The sequence below is a fragment of the Cryphonectria parasitica genome, assembly GCF_011745365.1.
Source record: "Cryphonectria parasitica EP155 unplaced genomic scaffold M406scaffold_5, whole genome shotgun sequence".
NCBI classification, from domain to species: Eukaryota; Fungi; Ascomycota; class Sordariomycetes; order Diaporthales; family Cryphonectriaceae; genus Cryphonectria; species Cryphonectria parasitica.
Window position 1 is genome coordinate 2148630 of NW_024468913.1, and position 21586 is coordinate 2170215.

Below are 21586 nucleotides of genomic sequence, written 5' to 3' on the forward strand. Positions count from 1 at the left end.
AGTAGAAGTTGTCCTCTCAGCATTGCGTAGCTTTGACCCTGTGCATTCTATCCGCTATGCAAGTGAAATACGAAGTATGCACGTTGGCTCTCCCAGCTCGCAAGCCCCCTCCCCCCAACAAAACAAATTGTAGCGAGGTAGATAGCCCTCCTGCCTAGAAACGCAAGGCATGGATCGCCAGCTGATTGCATATCGAAAGTCTGCATTGGATGCGAATTCAATCCAAGCGCTTCTACATCATCACGAGGCCCACTCCGCTCAGGTTCTCTTCGTCTGCCATGTTTCTCTTGTTTACACCACCGGCGATCGGGTTCGCGCGATAGTTGAACAGGTAATAATGCAATGATCCATCACCCGGACCAAACTTCTGCTGCTCTAGGAACAGAGTGTTGTCGGCGAGCGACAGGGCGTTGAAGACGTCAAAGTTGTTCTTCTTGGCGATGATGAGAGCGTCCAAGATGAGCTTGTTTAGGCGGTCTTTTAGGGCTGCCTTGTCAAACGGTGTGGCCAGGCCAGTCTCGGAGCCGTAGTAGAACAGGTAGGCCACCTTGAGAACCTTGTGGCGAGGGTTGTTGATCACGGTCGACTCGAGGTTATAGAAGGAGAAGAAGTCGGTAATATTCTTGTGTTCATCCTAGAACAAATAATGGTAAGTTGTTGGTCACAAAATGGACTGGCAAAGAAAATCTGTTGTTCTTACCTCGACGACGTATGTCCAGACGGCCTGCTCCTCTCCCTCACCACGAGGCTGCAGGAGCCAGTGTGCAGCCTCCTCCTCAGTCCACTCGGGGACCATGTCGAATCGGCTCTCATACCGCCTCATCAGGCTTTGCACAGCAGGTACATCCTTCTTCTGCATCTCTCGCAGGCCTTGAATGTTTGTGCGGTCGGGTAATGCATACTTCCGGATTTGCCACTCAGGCTTGCTGTTGGGCGGCAGCGGGCTGAATCCGATCTCGTAGAGCTTCTTCCAGTTGAGGGAGCGGTGGTAGTACCGACAGGTACTGACGGGCTTGGGCAGGACAATGCCGCCCGTGTAGATGCCCTGCCATATTCCGTGCAGGTTGGAGCGGCGGGTGATCTCCTTGATGAGGATGGGCGCGAGTCGTTTGCCGCGGAGCTTCTTGTGCACACACAGGAAGTTGACCTCAGAAGCGACAAAGCTCTTGTTCCTCACGCGAATTGTCATCGGCACGGCAGAGATGAAAGCGACAAGCGGCCTGCGGTCCGGAAGGCGGCAGTCGCGGATGCCAACGTGCCAATCCTTCCTCCAGCCCGGTGCCATGAGCGACCATTTCAGGATAGGGGTACCGTAGTTGAAGCGAAACATAGCTTCGTCGTCCTCCACGTAGTGCCCATTCAGTAGCTGGTAGACCTCCTTCATCTGCGCCTCTTCCAAAAGATCCATGGTGACCCACTCGAACCCGTCAATCAGCTTCTGGGGCTCCTTGGGCACATCGTCCACGGTCTTGACCTCCAGAGGGCCCTCCTCGATTGGCTTGTCGGAGATCGCCTCGTCAAACTTCGGGACCGGCTGTGTCTTCCAAAACTTGTAACTTCCCATGTCCTTTGCGTTCTTTCCATTCAGAGCCAGACCCGTCAGCACATCGTTGAGGGAGAGCGACTTGAAGGCCTCGGCGGCCTTGGCAGGGTCTGATCCGTAGTCCTTGACCAGCTCGGGATTCCGTTTGACGATTTCTTGGATCTCGTTCTCGGGGAGCTTGTTGAGCAAAGCCTTGATCTTGTCTGCAGGGTCCTCGGGTTGGGTGTTGCCAGTTAAGGCAGCCTTGATCTTCTTCCTCTTGGACTTCTTCTTCTTCTTCTTGGCACCAGCCTCGCCTGTTGTGGCATCACCAGCACCAGTACCATCTGCCTCTCCTCCATCATCTCCACCCTCGACATCCTCGACCTCGTCCTCATCGTCAGATGCGACAGCAGGTTGTTTGCCCTTGTCCTGCTGCTGCTGCTGCTGCTGCTCCTCCTCCAGCTTGGCAGCGATCTTGGAAGGGTCTACCTCTTTGGACTCTGCTCCCGACATGTTGTATCCTGGTGATACTGTCCTTGGTTGGCGGTATGAACCTGGGTGGGAGAGGGTGTAGGAGAGTAGGAACTGTCAACCTCGGCGATGCAGGTTTGGGCTGCCGCTTAGCTTGACTCAAAGTTGGAGGGGTTGGTTGGAGGGGTTGAAAGCCTAATACCCGAGGGGCTGACACCTGTCACTGCAGTCAAGGGCAGTCAGTTAGCGAGGTACTGGTTTGTTATCGATAAGGACAGTGTCATTTTATTCACTGCAGACCCTCCAGATTACACGCGACAAACCATTCATTGGGTGGTGGCTTGAACCGAGTAATCAAGTTAAAATTTAGTATTTATCGATATCTTTGGTTGTAAGTTAGTCAAGGTTGTCACACTACAAATAAGGTCCGAGGGAGGTCAGAGGATAGGCTGGGAGTGAGTGCGAATTGGAAGGCACAGCCACTTCTTTAGTTGTACAGCAAACAGGATCCCTCTCTTCTCTCCTCACAGCAGTCAGCCTTACAAAAGGTCAATCACCCACTGCTCCTCTTGAATTCATCTGTTAATCACCTTTCCTCTTGATCTTTTTCCTCCATCATCCTCTATCTTGTAGCACATCACATCCTGTGCTGAAACACTGAACAACATGGGCAAACCCACCCCACCTCCTACTGCGTCAGGAGATGCTGTGTCTCTTCACACTCAACCAGGTGATCGATACTATGACAATGACGCCCCTGAGCTCCCTCACCTGGATCAAGCCGATGATCTTCCTCCTCTGTACGATGAGGCTGCTGAGGCTAGCAATAGTGCCAGTGCGCCTCTATTGCCCACTGAAGGCCGTGCTCGACACTCTCTGCCAAACCTCGCTCCGGGCCCTGTGTCCATCCCAGCATTTCGCACCGACGAGACCATCGCATACTACCTCAGCAGCAGACTTGACACTGACGCCGACTACCTCGAGGAGAATGTCCGTCGCTGGGCCGCCATCCCGCCGCGTCCTCATGTTCGCATCCGCGGGACCCACCGTGAGAAGCGCCGCGGTCACAACGGCAAGGATGAGAACAAAGATATCACAGACTTCGACGTCTCTGTCGAGCTGACGCCGTATCTGCTTCCCAACGGCCGGGTGGAGCGGGGTATCCGCACGCTGATGACTGCCGAGGACAGTGAGAAGGTCCGACGTGGGGGCGTCTGCCGAAGGCGAGCATCGCGGAGGCCCGAAGGGGGCAGTGTGGAGCTCGGGCTGAGGGGGAAGCCGACCCTGACGGAGTGGTGCCATATGTATTGTGCCAACCACTCCGGACTGAAGACATTCCAACTCAAGAGGCGCTTCGCTGGGTTTGACCAGGATCGCGTCAAGCAGCACCTCGAGAACATGGTGCGGCGAACCAACTACAAGGGCAATATCTACATAACATTTCCGCTGCGGGACGAAAAAGTCGAGGTGTGGAGTCAATGTCGGACGAATCGGTGGCGTTTGACACACAGCGTCTACGTTGTGTTCTGTCTCAGTTTCCTTTGGATTTTGACTTGGCCGTACCTGTTCCTCCGAACCAAGAAATTTGAGACGGTTAGCTCGGTGTGGTGGTACTCAAGGTCTGATGAGGAGGGCAGGAAGCGATATGCCACGCTCAGCGAAGACCAGTGGTACAACTTATGGGGCAGAGCTATCGCCAAGGCGGTTCTGGCCAAGAGACAGGGCACACTGGATCAACAGGATTTGCTGGCCGCTGATGGTGCGCCTCCGGCCTTCAACATGGATAACCCGGCGGCCGAGAGCGCGTTTGATCTGGTGAGCGCGGGCGTCAATGCCATGAACGAGGTCAATCGTCAGCTGGGCTGGGGAGGTCATGAGTGCTGAGGCACTAGCCATTCGACAAGTGGACAGAGTACTTTTATTGAAACATGTGTACTGAAGAGACGGAAATTGATCATGACTTTCACCAACACGCATAGAAGTGTAGCGCTTTTGAAAGATGATATATGGTCATTTCACAATGACCATCCTGACAAAAGTGTTGTACCGAGTTGCCCCCTTGTATCTCGCTTTCCAGGGCTGCTGCACAGGAATAGACGTGCGGCCTCCTCATCAGGCCTTCAATTCAGGCAGGTATCTCTTCATGGTCAATTGATAGAGATGGGCCCGGCTGTGCCTGATACCGATGTATAAGCCAGCGTGCTGAAGGGCCAAAAATTGGGCGAAACCCCATGTGGTCCATTAGGAATGTTGCCGATAGACCTCGTATAGCATTGGGGGCCATAGGCACCGGTCAATGGGATCCACCGCCCAACCCATTAAGTCGTCTATCGTCTTCAATTTAATGAGACCCAAAGGCCCAGAGCCCCCAGAGCATTCTTTGCACCTTCACGGTTTTTTTTTCTGCTTTCATCTTTCTCGTTCTCTTGATGTCCATTACATTGGCGAGGCAATCATCAGCCATGCAATCTCGTCTCTTTCCGCTAAAGCTCCTTCTTCTGGCGGCAATATCAAGATCGGCAGGCGGCACAGCATCCTGCTACAATCTAGACGGCACTGAGGGCTCGGGTTCGACACCTTGCGCATCGACAGGGGAGTCTCAGTGCTGTCAGGTCACGGGAGGTATCTGCCTTTCGAATGGCTACTGTTTGCACTACTCGCAGCCTATGGGGCTGTACAGAGGATTTTGTACGGATGAGACGTGGAACTCGTCAGCATGTCCACAAGAGTGTCGGCAGTGTAAGTAATTTCAGTGTTCAAAGTCATCGTGCGAAGGGCCTTCTGTATCTCTAGACACACACACACACACACAAAGGGTCACACAATACTCCCATTCACTATTGGCTCTTGTGGTATCAGGAGACCTACACACAGAGCAATATCCGCACCATACGTATAGCAATTGCTAGCATGTCCTAATTAGGGCGATCTGGTTCTCAAATCAATCCCAAACTGACATTCCAAGCCAGATACTTCGACAACGGTCATGCTCAGCATCTGGCAGCCCAATAGTACGACAATAATGTACTGCTGTGGGAATGTGAACAGTGGTGCCACAAGCCAGACTGACGCATGCCTTGACGGAAACCCCCCTTTTGTGTTGCCTGACGCAACACCGATGATGGGATTCGCCGGTCTGGCAAACGACGAGACAATCCCTTCGTCCACACCCGTATCCTCTCCAACCTCTCTGTCACCGTCAAGTATTGGCAATGCTTTGACAACCACGTTAGCGGTGATGACCACGAGCTCGGCAACGATTTCTGCCAACTCTAGCTTGGCAGCATGCCACCGACAGGATGTAGAGACGCTCACCATCGGCGTGGCCATCATTGCATCTCTCGGGACCATGTCAGTATCGCTCCTAGGATGGGGCCTCTGGGAACGCAAGAAGCGGTTGCGCTCTCCGCACCTCGACAGCAAAGGAAATGATAGTCCAGCCTTGGAGAAAAAGGCCAACTCGAGTCATGCGGCAGATGGCCAATCCTACAACCGACGTCTCCACACATGTGACAGCCGCAGCAAAAAGGGACCCAAGTCCGAGGGTGTGAGGCATCCACTGGGTGAATTGCCAGACGCGGTTCCAGCAGCTGCGGAAATGGCAGATTTTCGAAGCACTCAGGCTGTTGAGTATCGCCAGGTGGAGATCTGATAGAATCTTTGTGCTGGTGGTGGTTGAATGTAATTTGATCTATTTCCACACTTCACTTTGAATATCGATATTTGATGAACATATAGGGTCCTGCGTTAAGCGATTGACGCCTGAGGATGATATACGGGTACCCGGGTTAAAGCAAGTCCCCGGGTTTAAGTTGGCAATGTTGGAAGTTGCTTACCGGTTGAACAGTCGGTCCATGATTATCAAGCACTTGGGTTTCTACCTAGGTAGTTGTGAAGAAACATGAATCGATTCCTCCGCAAGGATGAATTAGACAGTCCGTTGATCACACCAGCTGGCGTGTCAAAACAGATAGTAAGACATTGCTTTTTCCGCCAGTCACTGCATAAATATAACAATCAAACTTCAAACACACTCTTCGATCTCGTACCCAAGAAAGCAAAGTATCGCAAAAGTGAAGCCGGACAAAGAATTGCTATATTCAACGACATCAAATCATTATATCAACTCTATCTGATAACGTCGAGATCATCATTGATATTGAGCAGATTCAACATGTCAACTTCTTCAGTCCCGCGGATCCTCCTTGTTGGAGCCACCGGTTATGTGAGCAGCCTCATTGATCATTGCCTCAGTCGCTACATACTCTAAGTCCAATTGTTTTTGGAACATTGTACTAGCAGCCCTTAAGAGGAACAATGTTGAAGAGTGCTAACTTGGATGGTCAGATTGGATCAAATGCCTTGGATCACATCTTGAAGTCCACTCATCCGGGCTTGAGCAAGAGCACCATCTCTGTGCTGGTCCGCGGCGAAGATCGCGCCAAGAAGCTCAAAGAAGGCTACGGCGACCGCATCAATCCTATTGTCTACAGCGGGGTAGACGACACCGAACACGTCGCCTCTGTCGCAGCTGAGCATGATATCGTCCTCAATATCGGCGTGGGTTACCACCCCCCTAGCGCCGTGGCAATGGTCCAAGGTCTCGCGAGACGGCTGGCCGACAAGGGAAACAAAACACCCTGGATAATTCAAATCAGTGGCATCACCAACATCTCCGACTCTCCGCTGCAAGGCGACAATCATCCGGAACGGGTCCATGACGACGCTGATTCTCTGGCTATATACGAGTTCGAGAAGGCAGCGGATGCAAAGTCGCCATATTTGCCGCGGACGACGGAGCTGGCTGTCCTGGACGCAGCTGTCGAGACGGGCGTGAATGCCCTCTGTGTTCAGGCACCAGTCATCTGGGGCAAGGGCTCCGGGTTGCTCCCTACTCAGGGAACTGTCTTACCGTGTAAGGTCCAATCCACAAGACCATGAGCACTGCACGAGGATGAAGCTATTTCTATCCCGTTGTTTTCCCACTCATAAGGACAAAATATGATGCATGTCGATCATATCCTAACCCACCGACTGCCTTACTAACTTTGTATCCTTGGCAGTGTTCTTCCGCTTCATCCTCGACAAAGGATACGCTTTCCAGCTGGCTGACGAGGACGCACGTGCTGCCGTTGTACATATCGAGGACCTCTCGGAGTTATTCACCATGCTAACCGAAAAGCTGTTGGACGATGGTGGCAAGGACCTCCCAAGGGGCAAGAAGGGTATCATGTTCGCTCAGGCCGGACTCATAGCCCATCGTGAGGTGACTCGGCTCTGCCTCGACGCCGCGTTCCGTAACGGTGTCTTGCCCAAGTCCGACGGTCCTCAGCAAAAGGAGATCCGGGTCGTCCCTGTGGACGAAGTGCTCCCGTATTTCGGTGTGGGGAATTTTAGCATGGCCGTCACAAGCCGTGCTGGCGCTGGACACATGAATACGGTTGATACTACGGTGAGACGGCTTGGCTGGAAGCCCCGGCACTCTATAGAGGACCTGAAGTCGGGGGCTCATTTCGACGAAGCGCTGAAGACTTTACTGTCCCAAGAGGCGGCATCGGCCAAGACAGTGTAATTAATTTGAAAAGGGAGCACTGGACTTGTGAAGCTCTGATAGTTATTTCTTGTGCGTTTCCTTTGCGTTTGTGACTTTATGTCACTTTTTTTTCTAGTCAGAATTCAATATGACAGGCATAGGCATCGCGCATTTCTGTTGCCACAAGGCAGAATGAGAATTTCCCCTTTTCATTGTCAACTCGTATGAACGCGTCATCCTACTGTTTGTTAGAGCTTCCATCTGCAAGCGCAATTGATTCAGCCATCAACGCATGCAAGGCTGCTAGGTTATTGTCAGTCTTAGCGTCACAAGCTGAGAACAATGATATCACCACTTGTGGGCGGTCGGAGGCTTCTAAAACTAATGGAAAAGTTGAGGTGAGGTTTTCAAAATTTACCATACTTCCTCTTAGTGAAATCTACAGTGGTAGAAAACCAAAACATGTTCACGACGAAATTGTGTTGGGCTCCTCTAAGGTCGGCTGCTCGAAGACAACATTCAAGAAACATCGCCATGGACTCAATCAAGTCCGCAATCCATGAGAACCTGGGCAAAAGGTGAGTAAGATAGAGATATTCATAGGAACTGACAATTTGCTGATATTTGAAAGTCATTTTCTTGCTTCAGAAGATGAGAAATTCGCTCTGGATCACATTCCTGACCTCAAGGGACGCGTCGCTGTGGTCACAGGAGGCTCTCAGGGCATAGGATATGGATGCACGCATAGCCTTCTCAAGAACAACATATCCAAGCTTTTCATCCTTTCACAATCTAGCGACGTCGTCTCAGATGCTCTGAACTCCATCAGGACGGAGATGGGCGATGAGGCCTCTTCGAAAGTGGAATGGATCCAGTGCGACTTGGCAGACTGGGAGGCCGTGGCACGCAGCGCTCACAAAATCAAGTCCAATACCGACCGGCTTGATATTCTGATCAACAACGCCGGCAAAGGCATCATGACCGCCGACATCACCTCGTATGGCGTCGATTCGCACATGGCGATTAATCACTTCGGGCATGTCATCCTGACCTCTCACCTTCTCCCAATCATGAAGAAGACGGCAGAATCGGGTGAAACCGTCCGTATCGTCAATTACGGTTCCAATGCTCATCAGTCGGCACCGAAAGATACGAAGTTCGCGAGCCTGGAAGAACTCAATCACGACAACGGGCCAACGGCACAGTACGGGCGTTCCAAGCTCGCCACCATGCTCTATGCTCGCTACCTCGCCAGCTATCTTACAGCAGACTATCCGAGAATCCTCGTCAACAGCATCCATCCGGGGTTGGTGGATACTAAGGCAACTAGACATGACATTCACGAAGCATATCCTCTTGGCGGTTATGGGATGAGCATGGTGTTGAAACCTTTCCAGAAGACACAGTTTGAGGCCGCCGTTCCGGTACTTTATGCGGCAACTGCTACGGAGCGCAGTGGAAAGTACATCTGTGCGCCAGCAAAGATTGAAGACGGTTCGGAGCTTGCAAGAAACAATGAGCTGGCTGAGCAGCTGATGCGCCTGACAGAAGATATTGTTAGAGAAAAATCCGAGGCTGTGAAGAAGGGGTGTCCTCTGAAGTTTTATTGAGTCCAAAAGCAATCATTTGATTTATATGGCATTTCTCCAACATCGCGAATATTTCTCTTCCATACCTTTGACAAAATCTATTAGTACTTCCACATACAAAGGAAACGCGTCAGCTACGAGACGTCTCGGACATAAGCTGAACAGGTTGAGACCTTTGCGTTTGTAAGAGTAGTTCTTTAACAGTAGAGCTTTTGGCCCCTCCTAACGCCAGTAACATTGAAACCTACCCGTGATGATTTACCAGCATCTATTCATCCTGGCAGAAACTCACCGCATGGAGATGTTGATATGATAGCTTACACGACCGACGTTGGATTAGATTTATTCCCATAAGGAATGAGGGCATTGGGTTGGCCTCATGTTTTTCAGCTCACACAAAATCATATTGGCTTATTAGTGCACGAAAATGTTTGATTCGTTGCTAATCTGCATGTGACCGGGCCCGGTCGATATCATCAACAATTGTAACGACCGACACTGCAGTATTTCTCATACGTTACGAGAGACTGCAAGGAACACTAAGAAAACCATGATCTCCACCTAGTCCGTGATCTTTCCCTGATCGTTGAGCCTTTAAGGTCAGCAAAATTATGATATCCTTAATAGCATACTTGAATGGTAGAAGAGGCGCTCACCAGATGTGCCTGCAAGATTCCACAAGACCTCGTGAGTCTTTGGGCTCTTTAGCACGAGCATCCGGCGTTGCTTCCAGTGCTGAAGCAGCACGTAGTACCGCCGCACAGAGCAGTCTCGACCCAGTTGCCGGTGGAGTCACACTCATAGACAGCGCCGTCCGGGCCGGGAGCGCCGTTCTGGTTGCCACAGGACCAAGTGCCGGCCGTGCAGGCCATGGTGGAGGCAGTCAGGAGACCGAGGGTGACGAGGACACGGGCGAAGTACATTTTGAAAGCGGAGGCTCGAGGCTAGGTGACACTGAAGCTTGTGCGGAAGGTGTGTGGTCTGGGTGAGGATGTGAGAAGCTGCTGTTGTTAAGTCGTTCACAAATGGAGGCCTTTGGGGAGACACACGGGGTTTAAATACTTTTTTTTCACGGTCGACTCTGAGAATTGTTCCCTTACCAACCTCATGGGCTTCCGGACTCGGACCAGACATGTCTCGTGCTTTTGACATTCCTCACCATTGCCTGGCCAGTCAGACTGCACTACCGCCATCTACCAAAGTCGAGGCCTTGGGATCTGCGAAGCTTCACCCCAAATCAGGTCTACGATGCTGGCGATAGTCTACGTCCACTAATCACATTTCACATTTCTGGTGGGGTTGGCAAGCTGTTTGATGGGGAAGGCTTCGACGATGACATGCAGTCGTGAGCATGAAAACGTCGGTCGAGAAATCAAAGTTTGCAACTATGCCTAAAAGATCTTTGTAGATCCATCTACCGGACTCTTTATTCAGGACATCTACTGCGAAGTCTTACCATGTATCTCTCCAGCAATAGGATTTAGTAATGATTCCATTCGTGGACTGGCTGACTGGATGAGATTCAATACTGTCATCCTAATAACTCGCAGTCGGTTCCGAAACAGCGAGGAACGACTATTGACTACTTGTAGCCTTGTCGTAATCATATAAAATTGAGCTGGAGTACATTGTACTTATTAATGTAGCTAGCTTTGAAGGCGGTGCCTTCTATTAGCTGTCGTCTCAAAAACTTCATTGTGCATTCTCGGTACTCGATCCGAGGACTTCTAATAGAGCACCTGAGTACCATAGTGTCACTTCGCGTCTGACATTCAATTGTGCACAACCACGAGACACACAGAAGTGTTGTGAGCTACATTCAGTTAGTGTCTGTAAGCATACGCCAATAATGCGGGAGCCGGAACCTCAACCTCTTGCAACGCCTGGACGAGAGGGTTGTGACAGCGGGGAGTATCTGACGTGAGAGGACTGCGCATGTGAATGAGGTAGAATGCGGAAGGTACACAAAAGTTCAAAAAAGTTGTTCCACCAAAACACCCGCCTCTCAGCGCTTATGTGCCTAAGACGTGCCACATTGGAATCGTGTCTGGAGGAGTGATTGGGTGAGTATCTACCAGACCATGGGAAAGCCATCACTCGATGTTGATGGCTATTGGCCAAAGTCTGTTTTAACCTTATCATGTCTATGTGTCAAACCTGCAGAAGATGTGCAGTAGCAGACAGGCGACAGTAGTATCGGAGCTGACAATATCCTGCTGCCGCCACTGGGGATTATTCACGCCCTCGGGAAGCTTCGCGGAACTCGGGAATAGTTCAAGAACGGTCGTGCGATCCTAACTACAACTGACCAAATGGGAAATGGGGATTCCAGCTCGTAAGATTCAAATCGATTTTGAGTAACGAGGATGCAGGAGTGACGTCGTGATGTGTCAACAGGAGGCTTGTCTTTTGGCCTGCGGTGGTTCGTAGTCAGCAAGAGGGTGAAGCTTTCATCGAGTCGAGGCTCCTAGACGGAGGCGAGCTTGGGAGAGGTTCCTCGGGGATGTGCGTAGAAAGCCGAGGAGGTTGGAACATGTGAGGGGCCAAAAAGTTCAACGATTAATAATTTCCCAGTGAGGCTACCTTCGAGTATAATTTTTCGAGAACACGTTCCACAATATAGCAGAGGCCACGATCTTTGAGGTGGCACAGCGATGTTTAGTGCTTCTGGAGCGTTAATTGGGCTGGCCATAGATAACCAGGCTTACATCCATACTAGATATTGTTTCACTTCCTTCTCGATAGCCGTCACGCAGGAAGAAGGCCTTGAGATTCTCGGGAATAGAGAAGGGATAGAAACTGGGCTGTCTGCTGGACGAGTGAGCCATCTTCAGTTGCGTGGCTCCAACATAGGCTGGTCATCATCTTTGAGGACAATAACGGGCACTTCGGTGTCCGTCTTCCAAAAGGAGACTGTGAGCCATTTTTAATAGTGACCTATCAGTAATGCGACCCGGGATGGCCGGTAAGACAATGCTCTCACACGAATATGCCAGTGAGGACCAAACACCGACGACCACCTTCCGCTGACAGCAGAGCATAGATTTCATAGTGGTTGAGTTCTACCACGATCTCATGCTCATTGGCGCCACTAGATGTGTCCTTGCCAACACGACCTAGCGTCTCGGTGGAGATCGATCCATTACTGCAGATACAAGTCATTACCACAGCAAGGAAGGGGGCCGCACGTCTTCGTACCGTTTCCCCGGTAAGAGTCGAGTTGATCTTTGCGTCATGTCCCGAAGACAGCCATGATGGCTTGATTGACTGGCGCGTAGACCATGATGTCGTTGTGCCCTGAGTCCTGGTCAGTCTACTATGCTCTGGGGTGTCACTGCATATTGACTCACCTCCATATGCAAACTGCTCATGCGTGATGACCACATCTCCCTCGCCCTGCCATGTGATCTTGAACGCCTTCTTCCCCCTGACATCCGTCCGCTCGTCCTTCATCTCCAAAAACCGCCTTTCGTCCATCCCTGGACCATCCGCAATACTCGCTCTCGCTACTGCCTCAAAGATCTTGACGCTTTCCACGCATGGGATGTCCCAATCGTCGGCAGCGGCCACAAGACTCAGTCTCAACCTTCCACCTCTCTTCCTCGTCTGCTCTGCCAAGGCAGAAAGCCTATCCAATGACTTCCATTTGTCCACCACAAAGCGTAGGACGCCCCTCAACAATGGCGGGACAATGCGTAGCGGTCTCAACAACGGCACGACCCCACCGAGTGAGTAATTGGCCAGCATTGTCGGGAGGCTTGAGAAGGGCGCGACAAGGACTACGCCCGCGAACTCGATGCCCTTCTCGCAAGAGAACTTCTCTGCCGTTGCTGCGGCCACAGCTGTCCCAAGGCTCTGGCCCAGGAGCAGGATGCGGGAGGGCGGGATGTTGAGGATGGTGAGCGCGAACTCTACGAGCGTAGAGGCGTCGGTGATGAGGCCTTCTTCATTGGGCGCACCACTGCTGTGGCCGAAGCCGCGGTAGTCGAGAGATATGACGTGCCACTTCGGATGCGTGTTGCTCAGCATGTGGAATTGTGGTGCGCGGGTGTTCTGGGCTATGTGACCCGCGTTTCCGTGAACTGGAAAGAAGGGAATCGCTCAGCATACTTGCTGGGCGTGGGAATGTGCATATCGAAGTAGCCGCTCGAACCACTTACACGAGAGAATCAGGCGGGCTTCTGGATCATCTCTCAGGATACGAAATGCGTCCGATGACGTGTATTTGTCCAAGGCAACTCGTGATGCCCGCAAGAAAGTAGTCTCATTCTGTGTATAGGTGGCCAAGGGTAATATGTGCCACAAGTATAGCGTCACCCCATCGCTGGTGGGCAACGTGAAGGGAGTCACCTGGTTCTCTGAAAAGGGACATCAACCAATGCTTTTCGTGCTCATCTCAGGAGCAACGACCTACTGGCGAAACCCCATTTCTCTGGGTCTTTGACATCGTTCCACCATAGGGTATGGATTTTATGAGCGTAAAGGGCCCTTTTGGGAGAGTGAGTGAGAGTTACTGACGAGTGGCTTGATGAGGAGCCACAGATACGCACTGTCTTTGAAAGAAAGGAATGCCCAGAATCCCAACAAAAATTCCATAAAGAGCGAAGGGTCCGAGGGCGGCAAAGGCCCAGTAGGCCCTGTTGGGGTCGGACGGTGAGGCAGGCGACATGTGACGAGGGCTGAATGCAAAATAAAGCGATAAGGGCTAGAGTGAAGGCACGGAAAACGCAGGAAAGGAAAAGGCGATTGCAAGATATTTTGCAGTATATACAATCGTGTATGGCGTATGAGGAAGGAGACGATCAGGATCATGGCTCCCTGCAAAGTAAAGAGATATTCGTTGCTCTACGATAACACTGACGTTGATTGAAAATGCAGGGTCTATGGCTGCAGGCATAGGGATAGTAAGCGCACGCTCTGTAAGCTAACGTGAAGGACTTGCACCGCAGCCTGAGACCAGTTGTTATGCCAAGTACTAAGTGCTATCGTTCCTGTAAGCGCATTTTTGGCAGCCCTGACTACTTACTAAGCAAGTTCTTTCTTAGATCAGTACACATCATATCTCTGGTCAATGATTTGCTTGCTGTTCTGATGCTCACCCAATGAGCCTGATGAATGTATTCACTTTCACAATTCTGATTCCTAGTGATTTTAAGCCATCCAGGTCTGCTCGAAAGATGAGGCTCAAAATGGCTGTTCGAGTCAGCTGATTTCCTCTGTAAGACAATGGATTACCCGGAGGTCCAATCATAGCTGATGAGAAGCTGATTTGAACGAATCGGCTGCCAGTCCGAGGTCCCCCTTCATCTCCGCGGTGAGGCAAACCCACCACTCCAGGTTGTTTGGACTTTGCCGAGCGGGCGAGGAAACATATCATGACAGACAATCCTTGGCCTGGTTGCTTGGAAACTTTATGTACGACAGGATTTGGCACATTTACTCATGTGAGATTGAGAGTCAGAAAGCTCCTGTGGTTTCATAATGATTTTTCCAAAATTGACTGTAAACATGTCATGTCTCAGATTACTGCACGCCACGAAGACCTTTTTTGATCAAACCGGCACGACTCTTATGAGAAAATGCATTGTTTGGTTTCTCGGCAGTTAGAGGGGGTTTTTTTCTTCTTCTCTTCTTTTTCTGTTTGCTGTTTGTAGATCCTTACCAATTTCACCTTGTGGCGATGCAATTTCTTGTGGTTGATCCGGATTAGAAGACATCAAAGGAAAAGAAAGAAAAGAACAGAATAAGAAGACAAGGAAAGAAAAAGAAGAAGACAACACATCAGCCAGCCAATAAAGCTCTCTTCTACCTGCATGAGTTACGGAGAATGTTTTGCTTCAGCGGACGAGTCCCAAGTCCACGTCGTAAGATACACTACAGGCGCTGGCTGACTGATCAGCAACGGTTAGCACTTGCACTAGAATACAGCGGGCACGCGCGCGCTCGTGCTTCCTGCACAGCAGAGGAGCCTCACCCCAGAGGCTAGAGCTCCAGGTCCCTCTCTCGACTCCACCCATCTTTTGGATCTTCATCCCTAAACAACGCCCGCTGCACAGGTTCGCCCTCGCTCTGAACCCACCACAACAACTCCCACATCCAGTACAGTACATGGCCGTTACGGTGCATGCTGGACTGCAGATCCATCCATCAATGTCTTCGTCATAGCAGCCAATTTCCAGAGCTCATTCCGCGTCTATTTTCTTTTGGGGGCACACGATAACTCCGCGTCGTGATGGAGAGGAAGAGGAAGATGCCGGCGCGTGCTGCCGCGCGTATTGAGCAGGCAGCAAAGAAAGGCAGAACAGCAACACCGCCTGCTCCTCGCTCTGCCACTCCGTCCAGTGTCGTCAACAGTACTCCAGCTGCCGAGGAAGACGGCGCCAGCGACCCTCAGGCTGAGAACCCCCCGCCACCGCCACCAACACCTCTGCCCACCTCGATTCAACCCGGGAAGCCTCTCCCTACCGTCGAGGCTGCGCAGCCTCCAAACCTGCCCACCAAGGAATATCAGTCCTTGCAAGAGAGGTAATGCGCAATCGACCATCTCTACACGACGCTTTGTGAAAAGACTCGTCACAAACGGATGGTGTTTATGTGTTTCATACTGATTACGTTTTGCTGACTGACTGTTGTCTCTTGCAGTGGCGTCCTGGCCGAGTCGCTCAATCGATCCCGACAGCGATGGATAAGCGATGGCTTGTTCGAGAGATACTGGGCCAAGCCTGTCAAGAAGAGAGGTGTTGTCCAGGAGGACCCAAAGAACCCACCCAAGGAGAGTATGACCAAGATCGGCCAGGTCACCATCTCCCTCGAGCCACACTACTTCGAGGCCACCATGTACGCAGTGAAGGATCCCAACAAGCCTGCCTCGCAGCCGCCTCCTCGACCGGTCCTACAGTATGGCCCTCCCAGTGGTGTCATGCCTCCCCCTCCCCCTCCGCCTTCGTCAAAGGCCGCGGACCCGACGACCGTGCCTGCTACGGCGAAAGCACCGACTGCTCCGCCTACACCATCGTCCACAGCTCCCCCTCCTGCTACGTCAGCGCCTCAACAGCCAACAAAACCAAGCGAACCCCCAACTGCAGGCGCTGCGCCGCAGCAAACACAAGCACAATCACCACATCCACATCCACAACCTCAACCGCAGAAACCACAATCACAACCACAACCACAACCACAGCCACAGCCACAAACGCACCCGCACCCGCAACCGCAAACACAACCACCTCCACCCTCAGCAGCATCTGTGTCTGTTCCCGCACCACCTCCATCGACAGCATCTCCAGGGCCGACTTTCCCAGCACCTGTTCTGAATCCGGCACCAGTGCCGGCGGCTGCTTTGCCAGGGCCACCGACGGTACCCGCAGGGCAATCTCCAGGCTCGAGTCGAAACTCGAACTTCCCTCCCGTCCATCGTCCTCCACCGCCTGCACCAGGGACTGATCCTATCATTGTCACTCTGGCCGAGAAGGCTAATGAAGATCACGAGTTGCGGGACTTGATGAAGCGTGTGGCCAACGGCAACGCGCCCAAGGAGGAGCTCGCCCGCTTCCAGGCCGTCATTGACCAGATCACAAACGACAGCAAGAAAAAAGGCGGCGTCAAGGGGCCACCTGCAGAGCGCTTGTTCGTTGACGGCAAAACTGTCCGATATTTCGCCGATGAAGTAGACGTTATCGTGTCTATCATCTTGAGGACGAACCCGAAACAGACATCCGCCGACCTCATGCCTCCAGCCAACAGCAATGCCTTGGTTGTGGAGTTAGTGAAGAAGGCGCTGGACGACCCCAGAACGATGGTCCGAGTGCAGCGCATCGCAAAAGGCGCACCGCAGTATACGGACGCTGTTGATTTGAAAACAACGTTAGAGAATTTGAAAACACAGTTGAGCCAACAGAGGCCTCGGTCATCGGCTTCATCGTCGAAAGCCAATGGTACCACGAATGGACAAGCACAGAGTTCAGCGGCGCAACAGTCACAGCCGCAACCAACCTCCCAGCAGGCTCTTCGCTCGAAAGGACCCCCTCCAGCCGTAAAACCTGATGTCTCGGCTGTCGTATTTGAATTTGGAGGCGGCAACGGCGATCGGTACCTGTTTCCCAAGTTCAGCATCGTGGAGCACATTCAGACATCATGGGGTCCTCAAGTGATCGCGTCGTTTCTCATTGTCCTCAAAGGAAGTGCTTCAGAGTACGGAGGCGACCCAAAGCTAGATTACTACCAACCGGTCACTATTCGGATTTCTGCTTCACAACCGAGATACCTCGATTATTTCTCCAAGGTTGTCGCTCCGGAAGACGAGGTCAGACGTTACATGGAGGATATCATGGACAACATGACACGAGCAGAATACGTCTTGCTGGCGATGAGACTGCCGAAGCCGAAAGATGAGGCCAAAGACAAGGAGGACGGCCCCAGTTCAGAGAAGGAGACGAAGCATGACGACCCGAGACACGCCACTCCCGAGGTCGATGACCGCGGCAATGACATCTATCGGAAAGGCCTCACGTGGAAGAAAGACAAAACCATGAAATATCTGGCCAGGCCGGCCCCATTGAAGAACAGTGGCAAGGTGTCCGGCGACGAGGAGTCATACCAGAGTTTTATTGCGAGTGTCAGCCACAAACAGACGGAAGACGAAGAGTAGCCCAGGTAACTGAGGCTCCATGGCTATGTTTTGGACTCTCCTCTTACGATTTTGCACCTGTGGAACATTGTTACGTATCAACATCCTCTCAGGTGTTGGAATTTAGTCTTAACCAGAGTTCCTGGTAAAATATATTTAGACAGGGATCAAAAGATACGAAATCTATGCCAGGTGTCAAGCTATTTTTGTTGTCGGTGTATGACGCTCTGAAGTTGGGCCCCATGAGACGTGCCCGTGCCTGTGCCCGAAAAAGACCAATTACTCATCAGACCAGCTGTACCTCACATTCACAATAGCAAGCCAAAGCATATGCGTATGCGGTATGTTTTCTGAATCGGGCAAACGCGCTGCAGACTAGTTGTTCACGTCTAATGCCATGCTTCTACGTACACAGTCCACGCTACATGATGGACGGCTAGCCATCTATGCAAACTTGCATTCACGGCAGTACCATGCCTCATGTTCATCCGGTATCTTCTCCAGGCCGGTACACTCGATATGGAACCATTCTTTCGTACAGTCACCGCCGTCACACCCAATCATAATGCCAGAGCTAGGACCCCCGCAATAACAATATCCGAGCCTCATCACATTAGCAACAGACTGAGACGTGTTTCTTGTCCTCCTTTGCCTTTTCGGAACTCTATAGCCTTCATCCCCAATGTCCTTCCTCTTTGTTCCAGTAATTTCAGCATCGCGGTGTTGGGGCCGTTCAATACTCTCCTCATCCTCCTTCTCCACCTCGTCGTCATCGTCGCCATCTCTCGCAACATTTCTCTTCGGATCATGTAGCGCGTTCACAACTTTCTCGATACCCATATCATCCCCCTTCTTCGTCTCGGCAATTTCAGGATCGACCCATCCCTCTGTGTAACTCCCACCAAAGTCAATAATCCACAAGTCCCCCGATGAGTCAACCACGAAATTGTCGCCCTTGGCGTCGCCCCATACAATATCATGCTCATGGAGTATGGTCTTGATCTCTTCAGCCTCTTTCGCCCATTGCTCGCGCTGAGATTGCGGAATAGCACTGTCGAATTTTTCCGTCAAGGGGATCGGGTTTTGTATGAGGGTCTGGAGGAAGCCCATGACGGATTTACGGCCGTCGTCGCTCTTGGGAGACGAATCGTGCCGGGTAACTATGCCGACGAGGTGAGGACATCGAATCCTGTCATATAAACCTTTTATTTCGAGTTGGTTGAGGAGATGAAGCTCTCGCTTTGTTGGCTGCGGATTGGTATTGTCGACGCTCTTGAAAAACAGCTTCTGCTTCTCTCCTGGACCTCCTTGAGGAGAGGGTAGCGCCAGTTCCACGATGGTTGGGTGATATGGTGGTGGTGAGCTGCTGCAGCTGAGGACTCGCAAGTCTCGAGCCGAGTACCAAGGCACGTCGATATTGCGAATATACTTGGGTATCGGTGCAAGGTTTGGATAAAGCTTCGCCAGACGCTCTTCAAGAGTTGGTTCAGGCTCCAGTTCTACTGCGTTCAGACGGACTCCCTCAACCTCCAGACTAAAGTAACGTGTGGAGGCTTTGTACCAGGCATCTAGAGTCTGGATGGTGTGATGCTTTGAATTTATAGTCTCTTCAAGTATTGACCGCAGTGGTGTAGTCAACCACTCGTACAGATCGTCTGCCGGGTCGCCGCTCTCAAGCGAGGATGTCTTGGACGGTTCTATAGGCATGGTTTCGACGTCTATGCCGCTGTCGATGGACTCGTCCGGACTGTCGCAATCTTCCATCCGATCCAGCTTCTTGATCTTGGCTAATAATCCCAGGTATTCGTCCGAAAATCTCGACTCTGCCGGTCTTGAGCCTCCTGGGGGTTTAAGCTTCGCTGCCTCTGCAATAATATGAAAGCGAACATCTTGTGCTAGGATGGTGAGAGCACAACTATCCTCATCGTCGCGGAAGAAATCGAGAACATTGTAAAGTCGTGGTGGCGGCTGAGTTGACATTTTTTGGTATGTTTCACCCCAAGAGCTGGCTTGACTAATGTGATGATGATAGCACGAAGGTCTGCAAAGAGAATAAGGTGCTGTGTACGTGTCTCTGTTGATATTGCAAAATAAGAGAACAAATTCTGCGAGCCCTCTCAACGCGTCGTCGCGTGGAGCCGTTGTAAGTGATTACGGCTAGTACTAGTTCAAGGGTCGTCTTCTCACGACGATGGACCCGAACGGGTCATGACGAATAGACTAAAATTCATTTGTCTGTGCTCTTACATGACGTCCCCGATCGCCAGGACCAACTAAAATAGCTTCCACGTTTGAACATCGGTAGAGCTCACAATCTCAAGTGAACCACTTCCATTTTATGTGTACCAGGGACGAGGCAATAGAATGTGGTCCACGGCATAGTCTATGTGGTGATCTGTGAGGTACCAATCTGGCTGTTTTAGGGAAACCAGAGAGGCGCAATATAAATCGGCCGCGTCATAAACTCTTTGGCAACGAGATTGACTACGCCTCGCGCTGGCTGATGACACGAGGTATCATCCAGTTGCTGTTGCCAAGAGAAACCCCTTTGCGGGAGTAGATATCTTGCGTCTTTCCTGGTTGGCAATCTCCGCTCATGGAGGCAAAGACCGTTGGGTAGCAGGCGTGTGGGACACCTGCTTGGGCCGTCTCGTTGATCATAAACAAAATGGTTTTCAATATCTCGTAGGTACGTAGATCGCAGGAGAAATCGTCGTCATTTTGTGCAGGATACCATAAACAATTTGGTACCATTTTTCTGAACTCAAATCGTCGTTCAGACATAATTAGCCTTTGCAATAGTTGCCAGATGAAGAGAGGGATATCGGGGACATTAATCGGGTCTGCGATAATGACATGAGCAATATATGTTATATCAGCTTGAGTGACCTGGTGGAGGATCAGCGCTTGCCAGTGGCCTTCGATGTTCACAGGCATCAATGTGTAAGAGTGATGCCTGATGGCTGCAAGGAACTCAAGCCTTGTATTTGCCACGGCTGCAACTCTTCTTGTCCGGTCAGCCTCACTAACATTGGGACCTTCATATTGCATGCCTTCAAAAAGTGCGGCTACCCTCTGGTCCTGGGACACATAGTTGATGAAATGCCTCGCATGTTTATGTAGGAAGTTCATGTGGAAGCCCATTGCCTTATCGAAGGCTTCTCGAGGGACTGGAGTGACAGAGCTTCTCTAGAGAACAAATGAGGTTAAGAAATTTTAATGAAGAGTTTCATAGGATATTGAACTTGCCTGCAGATAAGTCAGGGCGCAAATGGTCATGGAAGTCTAATGTTGAATGTCGTAAGATGCAGCGTGAACACTACCTTGGATAGTATCAACCTCCAGTAGAATTGGCTTTCTGCAATTTGGACGTTGTCAGCTGACCTGCTCTCACGGTTGAGATCTCTCGAGTCCATGGACGTCTTCCAATTGTTAACTTTTTCTCTTTCCTTTTCCCTTCCGTGATCCTTTTGGCAGTAATTCCATTAAATGAATATACTAAAAGAAGTTATGTATTATGTTGTAGCCCAAATGATTCGGTGATCTACCGCAAGTTACATCATCTGCATGGTTCAATTGCAAAGGACTCCGTATTTATTGTCTCTACTACGCTCTCAGCAGGCTATGGTAGTTGATCAGGAGGCCTTCGTCAAAATCATGATCGTGAACAAAGACATTGTAATTACTCAAGTAAAGATATAGTTTGGAATACATGATTTCTGTCATTACTTAGTCAAAGCACTATATGCAGGCTGGAAGACACATCCAAACCAATTGTATTTTATGCCGATGCATAGTGATGCATTGAGGCATCTAGATACTTGAGTTAATGTACTTGGACA

At 51.0% G+C, this 21586-nt stretch overlaps 8 protein-coding genes across 8 annotated transcripts; 4 read left to right on the plus strand and 4 right to left on the minus strand.

Moving 5' to 3' along the window:
• Positions 1–3: 3 nt before the first annotated feature.
• Positions 4–1749, minus strand: M406DRAFT_98418 (uncharacterized protein). The gene is made up of 2 exons (XM_040926406.1): positions 701–1749; positions 4–634 (listed from the first exon to the last, which is right to left on the minus strand). The coding sequence occupies exons 1-2, from the start codon at positions 1562–1564 to the stop codon at positions 233–235; spliced, it is 1266 nt and encodes a 421-aa protein (XP_040775599.1). The 5' UTR covers positions 1565–1749; the 3' UTR covers positions 4–232.
• Positions 1750–2662: 913 nt separating this feature from the next.
• Positions 2663–3880, plus strand: M406DRAFT_258420 (uncharacterized protein; the record flags this gene model as incomplete). Its single annotated transcript, XM_040917232.1, has 1 exon — positions 2663–3880. One exon carries the CDS (start codon positions 2663–2665, stop codon positions 3878–3880), a length of 1218 nt encoding a protein of 405 aa, XP_040775600.1.
• Positions 3881–4712: 832 nt separating this feature from the next.
• Positions 4713–5648, plus strand: M406DRAFT_330970 (uncharacterized protein; the record flags this gene model as incomplete). Its single annotated transcript, XM_040920581.1, has 3 exons — positions 4713–4735; positions 4966–5007; positions 5273–5648. The coding sequence occupies 3 exons, from the start codon at positions 4713–4715 to the stop codon at positions 5646–5648; spliced, it is 441 nt and encodes a 146-aa protein (XP_040775601.1).
• Positions 5649–6170: 522 nt separating this feature from the next.
• On the plus strand, positions 6171–7696 carry M406DRAFT_291779 (uncharacterized protein; the record flags this gene model as incomplete). Its single annotated transcript, XM_040918987.1, has 3 exons — positions 6171–6221; positions 6344–6911; positions 7060–7696. 3 exons carry the CDS (start codon positions 6171–6173, stop codon positions 7566–7568), a joined length of 1128 nt encoding a protein of 375 aa, XP_040775602.1. The 3' UTR covers positions 7569–7696.
• Positions 7697–8063: 367 nt separating this feature from the next.
• M406DRAFT_62238 (uncharacterized protein) lies at positions 8064–9139 on the plus strand (the record flags this gene model as incomplete). Its single annotated transcript, XM_040924766.1, has 2 exons — positions 8064–8107; positions 8161–9139. 2 exons carry the CDS (start codon positions 8064–8066, stop codon positions 9137–9139), a joined length of 1023 nt encoding a protein of 340 aa, XP_040775603.1.
• A 403-nt stretch (positions 9140–9542) lies between these two features.
• M406DRAFT_322673 (uncharacterized protein) lies at positions 9543–10127 on the minus strand. The gene is made up of 2 exons (XM_040919676.1): positions 9775–10127; positions 9543–9697 (listed from the first exon to the last, which is right to left on the minus strand). Exon 1 carries the CDS (start codon positions 10039–10041, stop codon positions 9823–9825), a length of 219 nt encoding a protein of 72 aa, XP_040775604.1. The 5' UTR covers positions 10042–10127; the 3' UTR covers positions 9543–9697; positions 9775–9822.
• A 1902-nt stretch (positions 10128–12029) lies between these two features.
• On the minus strand, positions 12030–13924 carry M406DRAFT_291782 (alpha/beta-hydrolase). The gene is made up of 5 exons (XM_040918988.1): positions 13669–13924; positions 13533–13606; positions 13279–13476; positions 12469–13200; positions 12030–12415 (listed from the first exon to the last, which is right to left on the minus strand). Exons 1-5 carry the CDS (start codon positions 13785–13787, stop codon positions 12351–12353), a joined length of 1188 nt encoding a protein of 395 aa, XP_040775605.1. The 5' UTR covers positions 13788–13924; the 3' UTR covers positions 12030–12350.
• Positions 13925–18188: 4264 nt separating this feature from the next.
• Positions 18189–19724, minus strand: M406DRAFT_70826 (uncharacterized protein; the record flags this gene model as incomplete). The annotated part of the gene is made up of 1 exon (XM_040925376.1): positions 18189–19724. The coding sequence occupies one exon, from the start codon at positions 19722–19724 to the stop codon at positions 18189–18191; it is 1536 nt and encodes a 511-aa protein (XP_040775606.1).
• Between the last annotated feature and the right edge of the window lie 1862 nt (positions 19725–21586).